General features: G+C 44.7%; 1 protein-coding gene across 4 annotated transcripts in view; it reads right to left on the reverse strand.

Moving 5' to 3' along the window:
* Positions 1-23,182, reverse strand: part of bicd1a (bicaudal D homolog 1a) — an 81,733-nt gene that overhangs the window by 13,380 nt on the left and 45,171 nt on the right. For all 4 annotated transcript variants that reach the window (XM_035798247.2, XM_052474776.1, XM_035798249.2 and 1 more), the window contains exon 2: positions 2,041-2,253. In XM_035798247.2, the coding sequence (XP_035654140.1) occupies positions 2,041-2,253 (213 nt within the window). The remainder of the gene's footprint in view (positions 1-2,040; positions 2,254-23,182) is intronic.

A 23,182-nucleotide genomic window follows, 5' to 3' on the forward strand; every position in this document is an offset into this window, starting at 1 on the left:
GCGATGCAGCACTTCTCCCTGTTGCTACTCATCACGATGCAGCACTTCCCCCTGTTGCTACTCCTCATGATGCAGCACTTCCCCCTGTTGCTACTCATCGCAATGCAGCACTTCCCCCTGTTGCTACTCATCGCGATGCAGCACTTCCCCCTGTTGCTACTCATCATGATGCAGCACTTCCCCCTGTTGCTACGTCGAGGCAACTTACCACGAAGACAATAGAATGGCAAAAATACATTTGGGAAAAACAGCTAACAAACAAACTCTTTGACATTACTGTTTATTGTATATGACCCCCGAGGGTTACTAATGGACAGTGTTTTCTCATGACATATTCGTCACAACGCAGGGCATAAGTCCAGGGGGATTACTGGCCAATGATCTGCCAGCAAGGGTCTATAGAGGCTGGGGTCTATCAGAGGCTCCTCCACACCCCCATAGGGTCAGGTCAAGGCCATAGGATCAGGTCAAGGCCAGTGCACCGTCAAACACCGGCACAACACAGCCACAGTGGTAAAGGACAACACTGAGGCCCATTCTACATCAGGGCCAGGATTCATTTCAACAATGCAGGTTAACAACTAGCGACAGGCCAGAGCTTATTTCATTTACAAACAGTATAATACACAGAGCCTACTATTAACCTAGTCTCTATCCTTTAGCCTCCGAGCCTAGAAAAACACTTTCTTCACTGCATTCCATTGGTTTTCCTAGATGCAACTACTGCTGAGACAGAAGCTGTTTGGAATCCACATGAAAGCAGCTGACTAGACGCAGTCAGAGACAAATGAAGCCCCTTGTGTAGCTGCAGCATCTGTCTCCCGCATTTAAAAAAAGAGACGGGCTTCTAATTGATATGCGGCGCACAGGCAAATGAGGTCTACACAGCAAGGCAACGGGCTAACCAACAGATCATCAAAGAGCCAAGGGCTGCCCTGGTCAGAGGAGGCAGAGACAGTGTATTGGCTTGGTTAAACTAGGCACAGTAAAAATGGGAGGCTGAGGGGCCGGTCATTTTAAAGAGCAACAGCCAGAATATCCTTTCATTCATTAGGAGGCTTTTCATAGGGCAGTACCAATGGTTTCTGGCCCAATTACATGTGTAGCCTATGTAATCTTTCAATATGTTTTAGACTTTGCTAATTGGTTAAATTATTTATAATCTTATACACCCGAGACAAATTATATTGGTCTTTTACAAAGATTTGAATCACATTAACTGGACTGACATGTTTTGGAAAGCTTGGTATGACAAGTGAAGCGGAAATAAACATTAACTGTGCGACCCCAGAGGTCCCTGCCAACAGCGCGTGGAGCAGCTAATCTAACTAGTGAATGAACTGCTGCGGCTCCAAGGCTGGGAGGGTACAGTCTGGCCTGCGCTGTGTGATGGGAGGCAGCCCGGCTCACTCTGGGACGCACATGTGCCGAGCTCAGGGCATTTCTCTTATTCCCTAGCTTAGCACAGGATTTGCCTTCCACAATGGGGTCGTGACCGCAGCAGCGTCTGACCCCGGCCAGAACCCCTCTGCGACTGCAGACACGCACGTAACCCCCTCCCTCCCTCACACACAGGCATGTACGCTTACGCACACACACACACACACACACACACACACACACACACACACACACACACACACACACACACACACACACACACACACACACACACACACACACACACACACACACACACACACACACACACACACACACACAAACACTCTGCATGGCCCCTATCCGCTCTTCAGAGTGGCCCTGTGACTGCTACTGTATCTAGCACAAACACCACCACCAATAAAACAGATCAGCAGGGAAGAAATGAAGACAAGCAAGATGCACCTCATGTTAATCTACAAATCTAAATGTGGGACACTACAGTACCGACTACAGGCTACATTGTGTACACAACATCACACTGTGGATTCACAGTAGCCCACAGTGTAAAAGTGAAACCATGTCCCAGCTCAAACTGTACTACAGCCTGATACTAGTCTGAGGTGTGAGTAAGTGACATCAGCGGTCAAAGGCCACTACTTCGCTGTTCTCCTGCAGCACGGCGTTGAGCCTCTCGCTCTCGTTGGACGCGTTGGACGCCACCGAGCGGCTCAGCTTCAGCTCAGTCTGCAACTCCAGCAGCCGGCCCATGTAGTAGGCCTCCTTAGACGCTGACTCCTGCAGCAGTGACTCCTCGTTGCTCTCGCCGTCCTCCGCCACTTTACGCTGGTTGGAGTAGGCCTGGCCAAACGCCTGGGGAGACAGAGAGGGAATAGATTAGAATAAAGAATAGATACAGTACTTGGTTAGAACGTAAATCGGTCTTGGAGAGGCAGAGGGTTAGCCGCGGTTAAGTGCCTTGCTCAAGGGCACAATGGTAGTGGTAGTAATGATCTGAAACCAGCAGCACTCAAGTAGCCAGTTCAGTCCACACCTTTAATGGCAAAACATCTTATACACTTTGGATATGGTTATGGAGAAGACTATGTCCCACCAGGGCCATTCTTATCACCTACAAAGCTCCAGGGTTGTCCCTCTTGGCATCAAGGGTATTGTGCGATGATATTTCAGCCCGTCTCAGATCAATAGACACAGTGTCCCCATTCTCCTGACACAGGTTTTCACACAGCGCTCCGAGCTGACTTGTCATGACAAAGGAATCCTGGCTTTGTGCTTGATTGAGGTGATCACAGCAGTGATCAACAACAGCAGAAACCACTCAGCCAATGACCCCTGGATACCGGCCATGTTCGAAAGGTGGATCCTGTTCACACCTGTAAAGGCCTCTACAGCACCAGGGTTGCATTCATTAGGAACCAAACAGAAGGAAACAGACTGAAATAGAGAGTGATTACGTGGCCTTGTCCACTAAGAAATGCTCATTTTTATTTACGTTGCATAGGCTACGATCTACAGGTAACTGCCAAAATAATGGAAACACTTGAGTAAATGAGGGATATATAGTATATTGAAAGCAGGTGCTTCCACACCACACAGGTGTGGTTCCTGAGTTAATTAAGCAATTAACATCCCAGCATGCTTAGGATAATGTATAGAAATGCTGGGCAGGCCATTCTTTTGGCTACCTTGGCTATGCCCCCATAGGATGACAATGCCCCCATCCAAAGGGCACGAGAGGTCACTGAATGGTTTGATGAGCATGAAGAAAATGTAAACCATATGCCATGGCCGTCTGTCATCAGATCTCAACCCAATTGATCACTTCTGGGAGATTCTGGAGTGTCGCCTGAGACAGCGTTTTCCACCACCACCAACATAACACCAAATGACGGAATCTTCTTGTGGATGAACGGTCTTGCATCCCTCCAATAGAGTTCCAGACACTTGAAGAATCTACGCCAAGGTGCATTGAAGCTGTTCTGGTGGCTCGTGGTGGTCCAACACCCTATTAAAACACTTTATCTTGGTGTTTCCTTTATTCTAAGCAGTTACCTGTAGGTCCCATGAGATGCGAATGAACACGTTCTACCTATTTACATTATGGCTTATCTTCCCACAGAATCCATGTAATGTAAGGTCAAGTGTAGAAGACTAGAGTATGAAATGAGATTAGATTGTACTTTTTGTCTACTTGCACAGAAATGATGCTTTGCAGGCTCCTACATGCACGCGTGCACACGCACAGCTTCTGCGACACTCCTACAGGCTCACTGAATAGCACGCAACACCATATCCCCCAGCAGGTCTTAGCCAGAACGATGTCGACGATGGGAGTTAGTACCTGCAGAGGCCTCAATGAAGCGCTTACTCCGAGACAAGACACCATCGTTTAGGAGGTGCAGAGGAACTTTTAAATTGTGGTGAGACTGAATAAATGTTATGGTTCTTGGAAAGACTTGGTTATACATTCATTTATCATTGTACTCTTTTTTATTTTTTATTGAGATTTCTTCATCCGAAATGAATATGTATTTTTTCAAACATTTGTGTATTGTACATAAAAATATAACATTTAGTTGTATTGCTAGGTGACTAGTTGTGCATGTCTGAGCGACAGAGTTCTGGACAGAGAGTTGGCTCCTCTCAGATGTAACAGTCTCAGTACCACACTCCCTCAAAACCATACCCAGATGGACGATTCCCCCAGAGAGCTTGAGATACTCTCTCTGATTGGTCAATTAATAATTCAGGAACACTGTTTCCACCTCATCGTCATCATCTCTCCAACATCCCAGAAGAGGAATGAATCATTCATAAGATATAAGCCTTTATTACTTGTAGTCATACTACCTTAAATTAACTTATTTCTCAATGCACCATTTTTCTACCACACTTAATTACTAATTGATTTCTGAGTCAACATCACAACTCAAAGTGTTGAATAAGCAGCGTGCAGCATTTGGAGATGTATTTGCAGACAGGGGTCATTTATTATGGTTAAATCCCTTGTGCTCCAGAGCAGATCTTAATGCAGGGAGAGCGCAATAGAGCTTCATGTGGATGAAGTTAAAGCTCCCCAGCAAAAGTTGTGTGTAACTAACTACAAGCTGATGATTTAGCAATTAAGTTACCAGGTTTGACCAGCTGTCGTGGTTTGTTGAGTTTGGCTATTCATGTGTGTGTGGAGGGGAATTGAGGGGAATTGTGTCTCTGCATTTACTGTACAGGGCCTTCGGAAAGTATTCAGATACCTAGACTTTTTCCACATTTTGTTACTTTACAGACTTATTCTTAAATTGATTTAAAAGAAAGAAAAAAAAGTGAACAGGTTTTTTGACATTTTTGCAAATGTATTAAAAATTAAAAACAGAAATACCTTATTTACGTAAGTATTCAGACCCTTTGCTATGAGACTAGACATTGAGCTCTAGTGCATCCTGTTTCCAATGACCATCCTTGAGATGTTTCTACAACTTAATTGATGTCCACCTGTGGTAAATTCAATTGATTGGACAGGAAAGGCACGCACCTGTCTATATAAGGTCCCACAGTTACCAGTGCATGTCAGAGCAAAAACCAAGCCATGAGGTCGAAGGAATTGTCCGTAGAGCTCCGAGACAGGATTGTGTCGAGGCACAGATCTGGGGAAGGGCACCAAAAAATGTCTGCAGCATTAAAGGTCCCCAAGAACACAGTGGCCTCCATCATTCTTAAATGGAAGAAGTTTGGAACCACCAAGACTCTTCATGTAGATGTGAGAACCTTCCAGAAGGACAACCATCTCTGCAGCACTCCACCAATCAGGCCTTTATGAGTAGCCAGACGGAAGCCACTCCTCAGTAAAAGGCACATGACAGCCCACTTGGAGTTTGCCAAAAGGCACCTAAATACTCTCAGACCATGAGAAACAAGATTCTCTGTCATGATGATGAAACCAAGATTGAACTCTTTGGCCTGAATGCCAAGCTTCACATCTGGAGGAAACCTGGCACCTTTCCAACGTGTAGCATGGTGGCAGCATCATGCTGTGGGCATGAGCATCATGCACATTTCTGAAAAACCTTTTTTGCTTTGTCACTATGGGGTATTGTGTGTAGATTGATGATTTTTTATGTATTTTTAATCAATTTTAGAATAAGGCTGTAACGTAACAAAATGTGGGAAAAGTCAAGGGGTCTGAATACTTTCTGAAGGCACTGTATATCAGTACTTTTCTGCTCAGGACTGTGTGTGTGTGTGTGTGTGTGTGTGTGTGTGTGTGTGTGTGTGTGTGTGTGTGTGTGTGTGTGTGTGTGTGTGTGTGTGTGTGTGTGTGTGTGTGTGTGTGTGTGTGTGTGTGTGTGTGTGTGTGTGTGTGTGTGTGTGTGTGTGTGTGAGAGTGTATGAGATAAGGAGGTTTAGCAGCAGAAGATGTATTCAACATTCATCCTTCCATTGACCGTTGACCACCTTCTGTGTCATACACACACACCGACAGCTGATCCCCATCCCATCTCTACGGAAACACAACAGCACGTCACGGTGGGTGGCGGTACAGGCTGGACATGCACGTGTGCCCACACACAATGAACCTGCTCAGAGACGAGAGGACTCTTTCATAGACAGAGAGCTCAACCATTCATGACTACTGAATAACTGGATTGAAAAGCCTCGGTCACGGTCATCATGGTCAATCAACCACAAACGACACAGTGTCACCCAATCAACCTTTACCGTCAGCATCACGACGACACTGATCAACTGGCTTGTGGGACAGGAGAGGATCCCTACGTGACATTTAGAATGTGTTGTCAATTTGTTGCCATTGACACTGATTACAGTATAAATCAGCTTTGTTTTCCCATCTGTTCACACCAATGCTTATATACACTAGATGACTGATAGGGGGCGCTGTGTTGAAGCCACCGCACCTCCATCTTGGCACTCTCCCACCATTGTAAAAAATAATTTGGAAGCTATAGAAATGCATTTATTAATGTCTACATTCGCTTTTGCCACGTTTAATATATTGTTGACATACTTTTAAAATTCTGTTATGTGAGGTAAACATACAAATAAAAAAATGTCCCTCATGTATCATTTTTAGAAATGAATAATGTTAATGTCACCAGTACAACAATAAATACTTCAATGCATGTAATTTTGTCCTTGAAGCATTTAATTGAAATACTGAAGAATTCCATTAGTATTCAATGGCCAATACATAGCATCAGCAATCCAGGGTTTATATACATAATTGGTTCACACCTTTACCAACAGCATGTGAACAAAACCCAACTTTGCACAGGTTCTAAATATTTCATTCTATTTCTCCAGCGAATCACATTTGCACACACGCAGAGCATAATCAACCCATAATCCCACACACTTCTGTCTGGCCACCACAAAAACATGAATTGATGTGAAGGTCTCTCTCTCTCTCTCTCTCTCTCTCTCTCTCTCTCTCTCTCTCTCTCTCTCTCTCTCTCTCTCTCTCTCTCTCTCTCTCTCTCTCTCTCTCTCTCTCTCTCTCTCTCTCTCTCTCTCTCTCTCTCTCTCTCTCTCTCTCTCTCTCTCTCTCTCTCTCTCTCTCTCTCTCTCTCTCGGTCCTTTGTGTCTCTTCTCCTCCCAGTGCACACCACAGAGTGATTCTGTAAGTGATTAGGTGGTAGGCCCCCTAGCTCCTAGAAAAAAAGCTGCAAGCTGGCATTGTTGCTTTTAGAGGAGGGCCTGTCAATATTCAGGCAGGAGGGCTCGGTTCTACAGGCCCCTCCAAAGTCCAGCTGGATCCCTGGAGCAGGAGCCTGGCTGGCCCCCACTCCGAGGCCCCTCTCCCCCAGACCCCTCAGGCCCCTCTCCCCCTGGCCCCTCTCCCCCTCTTTTGTCCCTGGAGGACAGAGGGAGGACAGACAGAATGGAGGCTGCCTGTGATTCAGAATCAGTGCTGCTCATCCATAGAGACAGGGGATCCTGGATGCATAATAGGAGAGGCAGATGGTTTTCAAACATCCCCCTTCAGAGGGAAGCTAGTCATTCTCAAAGCCTGCTCTTTCCATCTGCTTCCTGTTATTTTCTTTCGAGATCATCACACTGTAACACAGCTCAAACGCATGGGATGAAAACATGTTCCGGCTCCCTGTCAAGAGGCACCCTCTTTGACGCCCGGTTGTGACGCACAACATGTCTATACTGTAACTGTATGTGACGTCGGCATAGCGACATCTTCTTGCTCTGTCACATCAAACGTGGTGGATGTGAGGAGGTTTCAAGTTTAATGTCATATCCTGGGGTGAGAATAATAAGGGGTTAACGAGCAGGGTCCAGTACGGTATACTGCATTATGGATTCTTACCCTGAGGCCTTTAGGTCTGGCCCGTCTGCGATAGAATCCACAAAGACCTTTCTATAGATATTCATCCCTCGGGCAAAGGATGAGGAGCAGACAGATCTCCTGGCGACATAGGCTGGTGCACTGGTGTAAGGTGCGTTGTGGCTGCTGTGCGACCCTGAAATCCTTCCCCCCTGCGACAGATCCCGATTGGGAGGGGTGGGACAGCTATGGGACATTTTTAGACCCAGGGAGCTCAGCAGGGAGGAGACTGAACGACTTCTACAGTATATAACAGTGATTCATTTCCAACCTAACCTCCATGGTAGAGCCCTCTGTGACTTCCCTTCCGCTGTGATAGGATGCAACACACACTATAAAAACCCCAGACCTGTCAACAACCACCTCATTGCTTTGACTGGAAAAGCAACTTATAAACGTAACTACTTTTCCAGTGTCAGAGAGGTGAACTTGGTAGAGTAAGGTCAAAGGTAGGTGGATTGATAGTGGATAGATCAGCGGACTATGTAGATGATTTAATCCAGATTTATTTTGGACTCGCCTGTTTGGTCTTCAATTCAATGAATCTGGTTTTAACTGATTTTAAAACCTGGAGGATTTATTTCACAAATGACACCTAAAATATCCTTAATCAAATCACAGTGCCCATCCACCACTCTTATCTGCCTTGTAGTCCCTGAATGATGGAGACTGGGGGAAATAAAACATGTTTAGTGATGATTCCCGATATATTAACAGGAATTAGTCATGTAACCCTGACCGTATCGGTGAGCAGGGATGCTGTGCTTTACGGTACGGTAGATTGAAGCCAGTCTATAGAGTAGAGACAGACAGTGAGGCACTCTCCTGGCCAACATGATATCATTGTAAAGCGTCAATCGGGCACGTTTTAGCAAAAATATATTCTCCAAATTAAATGAAGCTGATGTAAATACATTGCATTCAATGGGGGGGAGGGGGGAATTAGTTTCACAATATTGATGCCTAGAGATAAGCATCAGAGATATGATGCATAAGTGAATATGAGATTGACGTATAGATATGATTCAACTAGTTGACACATACAGTATATCAATTGTATTCATGTCTGTCAGTTCTCCCTCCCTCCCTCCCTCCCTCCCTCCCTCAAGCTCTCTCTCTTTAATTTTTTGTATTTAACCTTTATTTATCCGGGGAAAACCCATTGAGTTTAAAAGGGTTCCCTAGGAACAATAAATCAACACGATCAGTCTCAATACAACACTATCAATTTACAATTACACATTACAACAAATCAAATTCAATCAAAACATGGTCCTTCTGTAGCTCAGTTGGTAGAGCATGGCGCTTGTAACGCCAGGGTAGTGGGTTCGATTCCCGGGACCACCCATACGTAGAATGTATGCACATACAGCGACTGTAAGTCGCTTTGGATAAAAGCGTCTGCTAAATGGCATATATTATTATTATTATTATTATTATTATTATATATTATCAATCAAAACAAGTGCAATTCTCCTTCACAACATTCCTCATCAAGTCCCCAACTGGCCGTTCGAGACCAGAGAGTCAAGCCTCCAAGTGGCCTGCAGGTCATTCCATCCGATAAGGGCACAATAACTAAAAGCATTCTTCCCGGACTCTGTGGAGACTTGTGGAACCTGTGGAGACCAGCCAGAACCAACCGTGTCTGATGGTGGGTCAGGTGAGGTGATAAAACGCAGTGCTGAGTGGTTTTAAAACAGAGGCTGCTGAGTGCATATAGATTATTTCAAGTACTGGGAGGAGCGATGCTTGAATAATCTTCCTCCTGTTTTAAAAAGTAAGACAGGATTTATTCCTACAAAGGAAACCGATCTTAATTCTCAGCCTCTTTGTTCATTTATCAATGTGTATATTAAAAGACAAGTTATCATCAATCCAAATTCCTAAATATTTATAATGAGGGACTTGCTCAATTTGGGCTCCCTTCAAGGTGCAAATACGCAGATCTTTAGGGTCAATTTTACGAAACCTGGAGAACAACACAAACTTGGTTTTATCAACATTTACCACTAATTTAAGATCGGCGAACGATTCTTGAATTGAATCAAAGCCAAGCTGAAGGTCGTTAACACAAAAAACGCTGGGCCTCAAGGGACCCCCCTTCAGGCTGATGAGCGGTCCTTTTGACTGCAACATTCTAACAGTGTAATTAATACATTTCATATATGCCATCGCAAAAATAACAATTTAGTTGTGTTTATGATGGTCTAAGCTAACATTATTTCAAATAACACATTAGCATTTTCATTAGTTTATGTTACTGTAGGCTATAGGTTACTGTAGGCTATAGGTTACTGTAGGCTATAGGTTACTGTAGGCTATAGGTTACTGTAGGCTATAGGTTACTGTAGGCTATAGGTTACTGTAGGCTTTAGGTTACTGTAGGCTATAGGTTACTGTAGGCTATAGGTTACTGTAGGCTATAGGTTACTGTAGGCTATAGGTTACTGTAGGCTATAGGTTACTGTAGGCTATAGGTTACTGTAGGCTATAGGTTACTGTAGGCTATAGGTTACTGTAGGCTATAGGTTACTGTAGGCTTTAGGTTACTGTAGGCTATAGGTTACTGTAGGCTATAGGTGTTCAATCAATTTTATTTGTGGAGTGCCTTTGTTACAACTATGAAACAGAAAGTGTTTATTAGGTTGAATTTATAATGACGAAATACAAAAAAATACCCCAAAATACCCCAAAAATACCCCCAAAATACCCCATCCACCAACAAGCATGGTCAGGAAGACGCGCGGTCAAATTATGAAAACATCAGAAGCCTAAACATCATTATAAGCACCAAGTGTGCTTGATAACTAGTGCAAAAGCAATAATGTCATTATAATGAACATAAGTGTTGATGTGACAGAATGGAGGTAACGCATCAAAATGGAGGTAACGCATGACTTCTCTGAAGCGATTCCGTGACATGGCTTCCATTACATGTATCCATTACATGTCTGACCAGAAGCTCTCCGTATACTGTACATGTTATTTCCACCAAATGCTCCATGGACATACAGGATTAAAACGCTTCCCGCTCATCAACAGACAGATCCCAGGTAGTGTCTCTATGTTCCGTGGGCGCCTTCAAGCCAATTTATGCTTGATCCCAAAATGTGGTCGGAGGCTTCGTGTGACGCAATTGCGGAGCCTCCAGAGGCATGCAGAGGTCAAATCAAGCTCCGTACTGCATCGCCGTGCACCTCTCAAATGTCGTAACAATGCAGAGGGCTCCCTGGCTCCGCATTGACATGACTGGTCGACGGTAGGTGGGGGCGGTACATCCTGTATAAACACAACCTCACTTCATTGACAACTTCCTTAACAATAGCTCGGCTCTGCTGCGCTAAGCGCAAGAAGTATGAAAGCCCTGACGTATGCGGAAGCTGCATTGCAGTAAATGCTGTCTGGCCATTTCAGATGTCAGATTGACCATGCAGTATAGTCCCTGAATGCTGTGGCATGTCCATGTCAGAGAAGCAACGAAAGCTGTCGAGTGCATTAATGTTGTCGTTTTTTGCTTGAGATGTAGGGCCTGCTCTTTCAGTGCTGCCATTTTTTTGTGCTGATAAATCGGCCTGTAGCATTGTCACAGGCTTGTCACCATCTAAATGGTGCCTTCCCTTCCTCTCTCCTGTCTCTGCTTCATTTGGTAGTGGCCGGGCACCTGCTCGGTGCGCACCGTTCTGGCTTTTTTGTGATTAGGCTTCGGAGATGTAGCGTATTCAGGCTGAGAAGAATCATCATCAGAAATGTCATGAATATTTTCTTCCCCCACCATCTGAGACATTTTCATTCAGATCTCGTAGCAGTGCTAACGCAGCATGTGCATCCACTCGTCTTGGTCTTCTTGCCATCGTCAATTATACACGCTCTCACTGTGTATTCCTAGTAGGCGAAAGTAGACTGATAAAACTGATTGGATTTGGTGGACTGATATAGGGTACATACCATTTTGAGATTATAATTAGAATATACCAATACAATAAAATGGCCCGCCCTGTTCTTCATTCACAATGAGTGATAACATTATGCATCGTTCACTTCCCCTCCCATTCTCCCTCTTTCTCCCCACCATACTTTACTTCATTTATTTAATCTGTTATACTTGTGAAATTAGTTTTGGTGAAGTTCAGGTTCAGTTGAGGCAATTATTGGGGTGATTATCAACTAGGCACCACACATTCCACTGAAGGAGCGGAGCAGGCCCTACTGTCAGGAGAAGGAGCGGAGCAGGCCCTACTGTCAGGAGAAGGAGCGGAGCAGGCCCTACTGTCAGGAGAAGGAGCGGAGCAGGCCCTACTGTCAGGAGAAGGAGCGGAGCAGGTCCTACTGTCAAGAGAAGGAGCGGAGCAGGCCCTACTGTCAAGAGAAGGAGCGGAGCAGGCCCTACTGTCAGGAGAAGGAGCGGAGCAGGCCCTACTGTCAAGAGAAGGAGCGGAGCAGGCCCTACTGTCAGGAGAAGGAGCGGAGCAGGCCCTACTGTCAGGAGAAGGAGCGGAGCAGGCCCTACTGTCAGGAGAAGGAGCGGAGCAGGCCCTACTGTCAGGAGAAGGAGCGGAGCAGGTCCTACTGTCAAGAGAAGGAGCGGAGCAGGCCCTACTGTCAAGAGAAGGAGCGGAGCAGGCCCTACTGTCAGGAGAAGGAGCGGAGCAGGCCCTACTGTCAAGAGAAGGAGCGGAGCAGGCCCTACTGTCAGGAGAAGGAGCGGAGCAGGCCCTACTGTCAGGAGAAGGAGGGGCAATGGGGGAAAACCATACAATAAATGACATGCCCTCATAAAACTGGTTATAACTCCAGTTCTGTTTGTGATATCAAGATTTTAACAACAGCAGTGTGTTATATAGACTTATTTAGGACAGAGGGGGGCATGACTTTAAATATGGCAAAATAATAAATGAATACATTCATGAGCAGTCAAAATGACTGCTTTAGCGGTTCTAGTGTTAATGGCCTGCTGCACTGAGGGGGCACAGAATAAATAAGAATGTGTCATCCGCATAGATATGTAGGCCCCAGTTACTGTTGTCCAGAGACAAACCAACATTATTAGTGAACAGTATTAGTGAATAGAATTAGTGAACAGTAAAGGGCCTAGTATTGAGCCTTGTGGCACTCCTTTAGACTGAACTCCATCAGCAGCTATACATTGACTTCTGTCATGCAAGTTTTAACCAGCTGCAGGCCGATTGGTCTAGACCAATTTCGGATCCGTAGCAGGAGTGCATGATCAACCGTATCGAATGCTTCCGACAGATAAATATAAAAGGGCAGCACAGTGCTGTTTCCTGTCTTGTCTAACTATGTCATTTTTGACTAGAGAAGCAGCCAAGATGGTGCTGTGACCTGGCCTAAAGCCTGCCTGGTGTGCATTGAGAATACAATTTCTATCTAAAAAGGACCGCAGCTGAGAATTTACCAAGAGCTGTAATATTTCTGCTAAACATGAAAGATTTGAGATTGGTTGATAATTATGAATTATCTCTATGTTCTAATCCCCCTCTCTCTTTCCCTTCTTAGCCTCCATCTGTCTCTCTCTCTCTCTCTCTCTCTCTCTCTCTCTCTCTCTCTCTCTCTCTCTCTCTCTCTCTCTCTCTCTCTCTCTCTCTCTCTCTCTCTCTCTCTCTCTCTCTCTCTCTTCTCTCTCCCACTTCTCTCTCCCACTTCTCTCTCCCACTTCTCTCTCCCACTTCTCTCTCCCACTTCTCTCTCCCACTTCTCTCTCCCACCTCTACAGACTGGATATTGGTGCATAGAAGTTAATATATTGCATTCAATGCAAAATATATGCGTCAACTGATTTGATGCATAAGTCAATACATTACATTTGAGGGAAAAAAGATGGTGATAAAGCTGAAATAGGTAAATTGGAGACAGACAGACAGACAGACAGACAGACAGACAGACAGACAGACAGACAGACAGACAGACAGACAGACAGACAGACAGACAGACAGACAGACAGACAGACAGACAGACAGACAGACAGACAGACAGACAGACAGACAGACTTATACACTCACATGTAACATTTGTAACACCACCCCAGAATTTAGTCAGTTGCCCTATCCATAATCTAACTAACAATGAATTAACTTTCCCCCCTTCCCACTGCATGGTAAAAAGTTAGGCCTCACTTGAAGCCTGAAATAGAGATACAGTGTTTTTGAGTGACATCAGTAGAACAGCTGAGGCTAGAAACACAATTCATGTATGGGATCGTTCAGCAGACGCTCCTGATGAATGCAAGCCTAAATTCTTCACAGTGAAAATGTGGTCCCACAGAGAACAAGGCCTTTCTACCATAAAAAGAACATGACCTACAGCCCTTACATAACCATGACGCCCTCGTGGACTGTGACTGAACTAGCTAACCTTATAGGGATGCCCTGTGTTGAGGTTCAGCTTCCTGGGGCAACATGTAGTGGCTTAATTCATCCTCAACATGGGCTCTCCCTGCAGTTACACATAAATGTAAAATTCTTAATATAACGACTTGAAACTCATGGCATTGTTAAAGAGTGTCCCCAGGAGGCCGTAGATTGAATTTCAGCATCATGTGATAACAGGGAGGGACTTAATTGTGGATCATAAGGGCTGTACTACTATGCCTGTTTCTGTAACACAAGACATTTCACTGAGCCTATCTGGTGTATGTGACAATAAAATATATGTATAAAAAATGAATAGTTAAAAAAGCTTCATGTACCAAATTGCACATATTTGTGAACGGGGGACTGTTATGAGAAGAAGGGGAGAATGGAAGAGAGAGAAGAGGGAGATGGATAGGGGGGATTAGAGAATAGATAGAGAGATAAAGAGAGGGAGGGGGATAGAGGGGAGAGAGAACGGGTGAAGGAAGGAGAGAGAGAGAGAGAGGAGGGACATAGTGAATACCAGGGCAGGTTTCTCAGATTTTTCATGGTGTTCTATTGTTTCCAGTACCTGTCTTATATTATCTCCAATGTACCGTCCACCTCCAACTCATTAATTACATGATGCATTTATATATCAGGCTCTCATACATTTTCATTCATCATCATGGCTCACATCAACACCATCATCCCGGAAACCCTAGACCCGCTCCAATTCACATAACGCCCCAACAGATCCACAGATGAAGGCAATCTCAATCGCACTCCATACCGCCCTTTTCTCACCTGGACAAATGGAACACCTATGGGGAATGCTATTCATTGACTACAGCTCAGCGTTCAACACCATAGTGCCCACAAAGCTCATCACTAAGATAAGGACCCTGGGATTAAACACCTCCCTCTGCAACTGGATCCTGGACTTCCTGACGAGCCGCCCCACGTAGTAAGGGTAGGCAACACATCTGCCGTGCTGATCCTCAACACAGGACCCCTCAGGGGTGTGTGCTTAGTCTTCCCTGTACTCCCTGTTCACCCACGACTGCGTGGCCAAACACGAATCCAACATCATCATTATGTTTGCTGACGACACAACGGTGGCAGGCCTGATCACAGACAACGATGAGACAGCCTATAGGGAGGAGATCAGAGACCTGGCAGTGTGATGCCAGGACAAGAACCTCTCCCTCAATGTGAGCAAGACAAAGGAGCTGATCGCAGACTACAGGAAAAGGAGGGCCAAGCACGCCCCCATTTACATCGACAGGGCTGTAGTGGAGCGGGTCAAGAGTTTCAAGTTCCTTTGTGTTCACATCACCAACAAACTATCATGGTCCAAACACACTAAGAAAGTCATGAAGAGGGCACAACAACGCCTTTTCTCCCTCAGGAGACTGAAGAGATTTGGCATGGGTCCCCAGATCCTCAAAAAGTTCTACAGCTGCACCATCAAGAACATCCTGACCGGTTGTATCACCACCTGGTATGGCAACTGCTCGGCATCCGACCGTAAGGCACTACAGAGGGTAGTGTGTAAGGCCCAGTGCTTCACTGGAGCCAAGCTTCCTGCCATCCAGGACCTATATACTAGGCGGTGTCAGAGGAAGGGCCAAACAATTGTCAAAGACTCCAGTCACCTAAGTTATAGACTGTTCACTCTGCTACCACACGGCAAGCGGTACCGGAGCGCCAAGTACCTAGTATGCCTAGTATGGTTCTCAATCAGAGGCAGGTGTCATTAGTTGTCTCTGATTGAGAATCATACTTAGGTAGCCTGGGTTGCACTGTATGTTTGTGGGTGATTGTCTATGTTGATGGCTTGTTTCAGCGCAGCTCGCATGAGTTTCACGGTTGTTATTTTGTTTAATGTTTTTGTATAGCGTTTCAGTGTTCAGTGTTTTCTTTATTAAAATTCATGATGAACACATATCACGCTGCATTTCGGTCCTCCGATTCTTCTCGCCTCTCCTCTTCAGATGAAGAGGAGGACGACCGTGACACTCTGCCAGTCTGCCAGGCTGAATAAATCCCATAATTAAACAACGAACGTGTACTCAGGCAGCGTTAGTCAGCGGGCAGCGTGGGATACATTAACCTCCAGTCAGTCACAAACAGGAAATAAATTAACATGCAGGATGTCGCATTTTCTCACTCATACTATTGGACCAAAATTAGTACAAACAAAAGCCTTGGGAAGAGGCATAGTACTTGATGTATTGAGTTCTGAGGTGTTTGAATTCAGCTATAGAAAACTCTGTCTAGTATTTCTAGGTGTTTAACATATACACATGCATCATCAACAGCAGACTTTCCAGACCAACAACATATATTTATGCCTATAGACAAGGGCATTCTATGTCCCCATGTGCCCAAAAAGTGATGAGCTTTCAGCATTCTGCCTCCTAAAACAGCAGAACACATAACGCATGATTAGGCTCTCCTCTGCTCTGCTCTAACCAAAATACAGGGGGTGGTCCGCCCAGGTCTTACCTAGTGTGCATAGACAGACTAAATACTACAGGTTATGTACGCCCGCAGGCCTCTTGCCTAAACACTCCCTCCCTCTGACAAAGGAACACGGGCTTTTATCAAACTGGAGAAGGAGTTGGTAATTGAAGAGACAGCTGTTTCCCCTGACGAGAGGGAGGGGTCAGAGCTCCAATCACCAATGGGGCCGACCAATCAGCTGCTTTAGGATTCCAAGAAGCCATTTCCTGAAATACACACACATACAAACCCACAACAACACAGCAACTGGGGAACGTAACACTGGTTGATGGAATGAGTTTGGCTGCGGATGTGTTCCGTGTGATGCTTGGACACTGTGCTATCTAAACTCCAAACGAGCTTCAATGCCATACAACACTCCTTCCATGGCCTCCAATTGCTCTTAAACGCTAGTAAAACCAAATGCATGCTTTTCAACCGTTCGCTGCCTGCACCCGCACGCCTGACTAGCATCACCACCCTGGATGGTTCCGACCTTGAATATGTGGACATCTATAAGCACCTAGGTGTCTGGCTAGACTGTAAACTCTCCTTCCAGACTCATATCAAACATCTCCAATCGAAAATCAAATCTAGAGTCGGCTTTCTATTCCGCAACTAAGCCTCCTTCACTCACGCCGCCAAACTTACCCTAGTAAAACTGACTATCCTACCGATCCTCGACTTCGGCGATGTCATCTACAAAATTGCTTCCAACACTCTACTCAGCAAACTGGATGCAGTTTATCACAGTGCCATCTGTTTTGTCACTAAAGCACCTTATACCACCCACCACTGTTACCTGTATGCTCTAGTCGGCTGGCCCTCGCTACATATTCGTCGCCAGACCCACTGGCTCCAGGTCATCTACAAGTCCATGCTAGGTAAAGCTCCGCCTTATCTCAGTTCACTAGTCACGATGGCAACACCCATCCGTAGCACGCGCTCCAGCAGGTGTATCTCACTGATCATCCCTAAAGCCAACACCTCATTTGGCCGCCTTTCGTTCCAGTTCTCTGCTGCCTGTGACTGGAACGAATTGCAAAAATCGCTGAAGTTGGAGACTTTTATCTCCCTCACCAACTTCAAACATCTGCTATCTGAGCAGCTAACCGATCGCTGCAGCTGTACATAGTATATCGGTAAATAGCCCACCCATTTTTACTGACCTCATCCCCATACTGTTTTTATGTACTTTTGCACACCAATATCTCTACCTGTACATGACCATCTGATCATTTATCACTCCAGTGTTAATCTGCAAAATTGTAATTATTCTCCTACCTCCTCATGCCTTTTGCACACAATGTATATAGACTCCCTTTTTTCTACTGTGTTATTGACTTGTTAATTGTTTACTCCATGTGTAACTCTGTGTTGTCTGTTCACACTGCTATGCTTTATCTTGGCCAGGTCGCAGTTGCAAATGAGAACTTGTTCTCAACTAGCTTACCTGGTTAAATAAAGGTGTTCTCAACTAGCCTACCTGGTTAAATAAAGGTGTTCTCAACTAGCCTACCTGGTTAAATAAAGGTGTTCTCAACTAGCCTACCTGGTTAAATAAAGGTGTTCTCAACTAGTCTACCTGGTTAAATAAAGGTGAAATAAAAATATATAAAAAAAATAAAAATGCTTAGATGATGAAGTTCGCATTTATCTTTTACAATAAAAGGTGAAATTGAGGAATACATTTGTGAAGACATTTACTTCCCATCAGTACAAAACATTATTTAGATGCTTTTCAGACAAGAATGCTGTTCAGATGCGTTTGATGCATCATACATTCTGTTGGTACTGTTGGAATCACATATTTGTACGCTGCAGAGACAACTCAACAATGATCACACACATGTGATCGTACGCGACAAAAGGGTAAAAAGCCCTATGCTCTTTTGTGACCCCTCTTTCAAAGTCACTGAGATCTCTTCTTCTGGCCATATTAGCCAAAATATTGGGCAACTGGGCATTTTTATGCACGACCCTTAGCATGATGAGATGTGAATAGGCTTGGGCGTGTACCGTATATACCGTATACCGGGGTATTTGGAAAAAGCCACGGGATGTTTTTCCAATACAGTCAATACCGTTGAAACTATTTATTTGAATATTTGTAGTTATTTTGTAAGTAAATACCTGAGGTCGTCTTGTGCAACACATTAGAACATTGCGTTCTTCATTTCACCTGACACATTATTATGTAGATTACAGTAGTCCCCAGTCAAGTGTCATGTGGTGTTTGTTTACAAGCACACAATGACGAGAGACCGGATACTTGTGAGTCACTGTCGTGCAGCATGTCGTGCAGCATGCGCCAGGTGATCTAATTACAGTATGGAATTCACAACTAAATGTTTGCCAGCTAACTATAACTATTAAGTTAACTGTCTAAAATGTGTTAAATGCTTTGCAGTTGTGCATTTAGTTTGCTAATTTGGTAGCTAGTTAGCTATCTAGCTAAATGGCTAGCTTCTTCCAAAATCAAGCATTCGCTTGGTAACAGCAGAGAATCCCCTCTTAGATCAAGAGCCTGGCTGGGTAATCTTCGTTTTGCGCGTGCATCAAACTGGGAGTAGAATGTTTTTGTTATTTGTATAGTTTAGGTCAGAAACTGTATAAAATTTTCGCAATGTGATCATTTAGAAAGAATTCTCTATGAGGATTCCTTAGTACTTGTTAGCATTTTGTTCGGATTCTGGTAAGTTTTTTTTAAAAAGTATTTTTATTTTTTATTTAAATAGCACCCTTTGTGTGCACTACCAATAATACTGTATATCCCGGGATGGCACAGGCACGGTATGGAAATCTGGATACCGCCCAACCGAAGATGTTAACTGCTTAATTAACTCTGGAACCACACCTGTGTAGACACACCTCCTTTCAATATATTTTGTATCCCTCATTTACTCAAGTGTTTCCATTATTTTAGTACAGTAGTTACCTGTACATCTATACATCTATTAATAGTTTCTGCTACCAGTAGCGGTGAGTACAATCCTTGGGCAGGCCAAACCAGAAAAAAAGCCATATTACAACCTATGTGTTGTGATAATAGCATTGTTTGCTCTATAACCTGTTAGTTCATTTGCCTTGCCACCGTTATATATAGGCCTAAATGCCGAGACAATAAAAGCACACAGCAGAATAAATTCAACCACACATTTGTTTCATCACAAAACATCTGTCCGTGGGAGTCCACAAAGCATATTGCATGTAACAAACAGTTACAGTGCATTCAGAAAGTATTCAGGCCCCTTGACTTTTTCCACATTTTGTTACGTTACAGCCTTATTCTAAAATTGATTAAATAGTTGTTTCCCCCTCATCAATCTACACACAATACGACATAATGACAAAACAAAAATAGTTTTTTCAGAAATGTTTGAATGCTAATTTACAAAAATAATGAAATATCATATTTACACAACTATTCAGACCCTTTACTCAGTACTTTGTCGTAGCACCATTGGCAGCGATTACAGCATCGCGTCTTCTTGGGTATGACGCTGCAAGCTTGGCACACCTGTATTTGTGGAGTTTCTCCCATTCTTCTCTGCAGATCCTCTCAAGCTCTGTCAGGTTGGATGGGGAGCATCCCTTGGACAGCTATTTTCAAGTCTCTCCAGAGAAGTTTGATCGGGTTCAAGTCTGGGCTCTGGCTTCCTGTTGGAAGGTGAATCTTCGCCACAGTCTGAGGTCCTGAGTGCTCTGGAGCAGGTTTTCATCAATGATCTCTTTGTACTTTGCTCCGTTATCATAGCCTTCAGAGCCTAGTGAAACATGTGTTCTTATAAACCCAGAGTTTTGACTGGCCACTATTTAAAAGAGGATCACAGCTTTCTGGTGATGCCATATTTATTGCTCAATTCTTAATATTAAACATTACATCTGGTGTAGCCTAACTGGCATACATAGGCGGCACGTGAGTTTCAATCTTTGGGGAAGCAACTCTATAATAAAGCATTGTATGCATAATCTAAATTGCAGACTTATGTAAGATAGCCTACTATTCATAATGTGATGAGTAGATTGGACAGTCATCATTTAGGATAATAATGTAACTCAGTCCATGTTTGCAAGAATGGACAACGCATGGCTGAGCCTGTACAGCATATAGAGTAGGCCGAGGCTATAACAGATACGTTTCTTCTTTCTTTGCATGTGGCCTGCTATAAACACATTTCATGCAATTCTACTACACTTTATATATGACTGGAGACATTAGCAGACTCCTTTCTATTAGGACAAAAGGTAGCCTACTCCGCTGACAGTGACAAACATATCAATACAAATGATGTCCATATAATAGGCCTACTAGAGGGGAGACACAAATAGAATATGACGTCCATCTAAACTGAAGGAGGAAATTATTGTGCAAAAACTAACTTGTAAGTAGCACTGTGTCAACAATGATAAATAGTGACTATATACTCACTGGGGGTATTTCTGATGCTCTCCGCTGGTGCCAATAAGACAGGCTATACTGTTGGTCTCTCAATTAAGTTGAGAATTTTGATAACTAAAAGACAGATTAGTCCTTTTCTTGTCTTCTCTTCACAGCAATAAACATAAGCTTTCCAAACTATGTTTTCCCGCAATTGTATTTTGAAATAATGATATGCCTGGCTTGGCCTACTTTTTACAGACAGCCGCAACTCAACAATAATCTGCCCAAATTGCACACAATTTCTTCCGACTACATGAAATGCGATTTTTAAAAATTCACTTAAATATCCTCTGTGGCCAAATCTTGCTCTAGTAGCCTATTTTGAATGACAGACAGGAGTAGGATAAATAGGCTATATCATTTTGGTAATGCCTTGTAGACGAGCTGCCTATGCTTGCATATTAAAGACGTAACTGCACGTAATCTCCATTTGCTATTCCAGTGCAGACTACAGATGACGTTTTGTTTTTGTAGGCCATTCTAATAAAAAAATGAATTCCACACAGTACCAGTCAAAAGCTTGGACACACCTACTCATTCCAGGGTTTTTCTTTATTCTTTACATTTACATTTACATTTAAGTCATTTAGCAGACGCTCTTATCCAGAGCGACTTACAAATTGGTGCATACACCTTATGACAACCAGTGGAACAGCCACTTGCATCTAAATCTTGTTGGGGGAGAAGGGGGGTGAGAAGGATTACTTACCCTTACTTACCCTATCCTAGGTATTCCTTGAAGAGGTGGGGTTTCAGGTGTCTCCGGAAGGTGGTGATTGACTCCGCTGTCCTGGCGTCGTGAGGGAGTTTGTTCCACCATTGGGGGCCAGAGCAGCGAACAGTTTTGACTGGGCTGAGCGGGAACTGTACTTCCTCAGTGGTAGGGAGGCGAGCAGGCCAGAGGTGGATGAACGCAGTGCCCTTGTTTGGGTGTAGGGCCTGATCAGAGCCTGGAGGTACTGAGGTGCCGTTCCCCTCACAGCTCCGTAGGCGAGCACCATGGTCTTGTAGCGGATGCGAGCTTCAACTGGAAGCCAGTGGAGAGAGCGGAGGAGCGGGGTGACGTGAGAGAACTTGGGAAGGTTGAACACCAGACGGGCTGCGGCGTTCTGGATGAGTTGTAGGGGTTTAATGGCACAGGCAGGGAGCCCAGCCAACAGCGAGTTGCAGTAATCAAGACGGGAGATGACAAGTGCCTGGATTAGGACCTGCGCCGCTTCCTGTGTGAGGCAGGGTCGTACTCTGCGGATGTTGTAGAGCATGAACCTACAGGAACGGGACACCGCCTTGATGTTAGTTGAGAACGTCAGGGTGTTGTCCAGGATCACGCCAAGGTTCTTAGCGCTCTGGGAGGAGGACACAATGGAGTTGTCAACCGTGATGGCGAGATCATGGAACGGGCAGTCCTTCCCCGGGAGGAAGAGGAGCTCCGTCTTGCTGAGGTTCAGCTTGAGGTGGTGATCCGTCATCCACACTGATATGTCTGCCAGACATGCAGAGATGCGATTCGCCACCTGGTCATCAGAAGGGGGAAAGGAGAAGATTAATTGTGTGTCGTCTGCATAGCAATGATAGGAGAGACCATGTGAGGTTATGACAGAGCCAAGTGACTTGGTGTATAGCGAGAATAAGAGAGGGCCTAGAACAGAGCCCTGGGGGACACCAGTGGTGAGAGCGCGTGGTGAGGAGACAGATTCTCGCCACGCCACCTGGTAGGAGCGACCTGTCAGGTAGGACGCAATCCAAGCGTGGGCCGCGCCGGAGATGCCCAACTCGGAGAGGGTGGAGAGGAGGATCTGATGGTTCACAGTATCGAAGGCAGCCGATAGGTCTAGAAGGATGAGAGCAGAGGAGAGAGAGTTAGCTTTAGCAGTGCGGAGCGCCTCCGTGATACAGAGAAGAGCAGTCTCAGTTGAATGACTAGTCTTGAAACCTGACTGATTTGGATCAAGAAGGTCATTCTGAGAGAGATAGCGGTAGAGCTGGCCAAGGACGGCACGCTCAAGAGTTTTGGAGAGAAAAGAGAGAAGGGATACTGGTCTGTAGTTGTTGACATCGGAGGGATCGAGTGTAGGTTTTTTCAGAAGGGGTGCAACTCTCGCTCTCTTGAAGACGGGAGGGACGTAGCCA

The sequence above is a fragment of the Oncorhynchus keta genome, chromosome 22 (assembly GCF_023373465.1).
Source record: "Oncorhynchus keta strain PuntledgeMale-10-30-2019 chromosome 22, Oket_V2, whole genome shotgun sequence".
In the NCBI taxonomy this organism is placed as follows: Eukaryota; Metazoa; Chordata; class Actinopteri; order Salmoniformes; family Salmonidae; genus Oncorhynchus; species Oncorhynchus keta.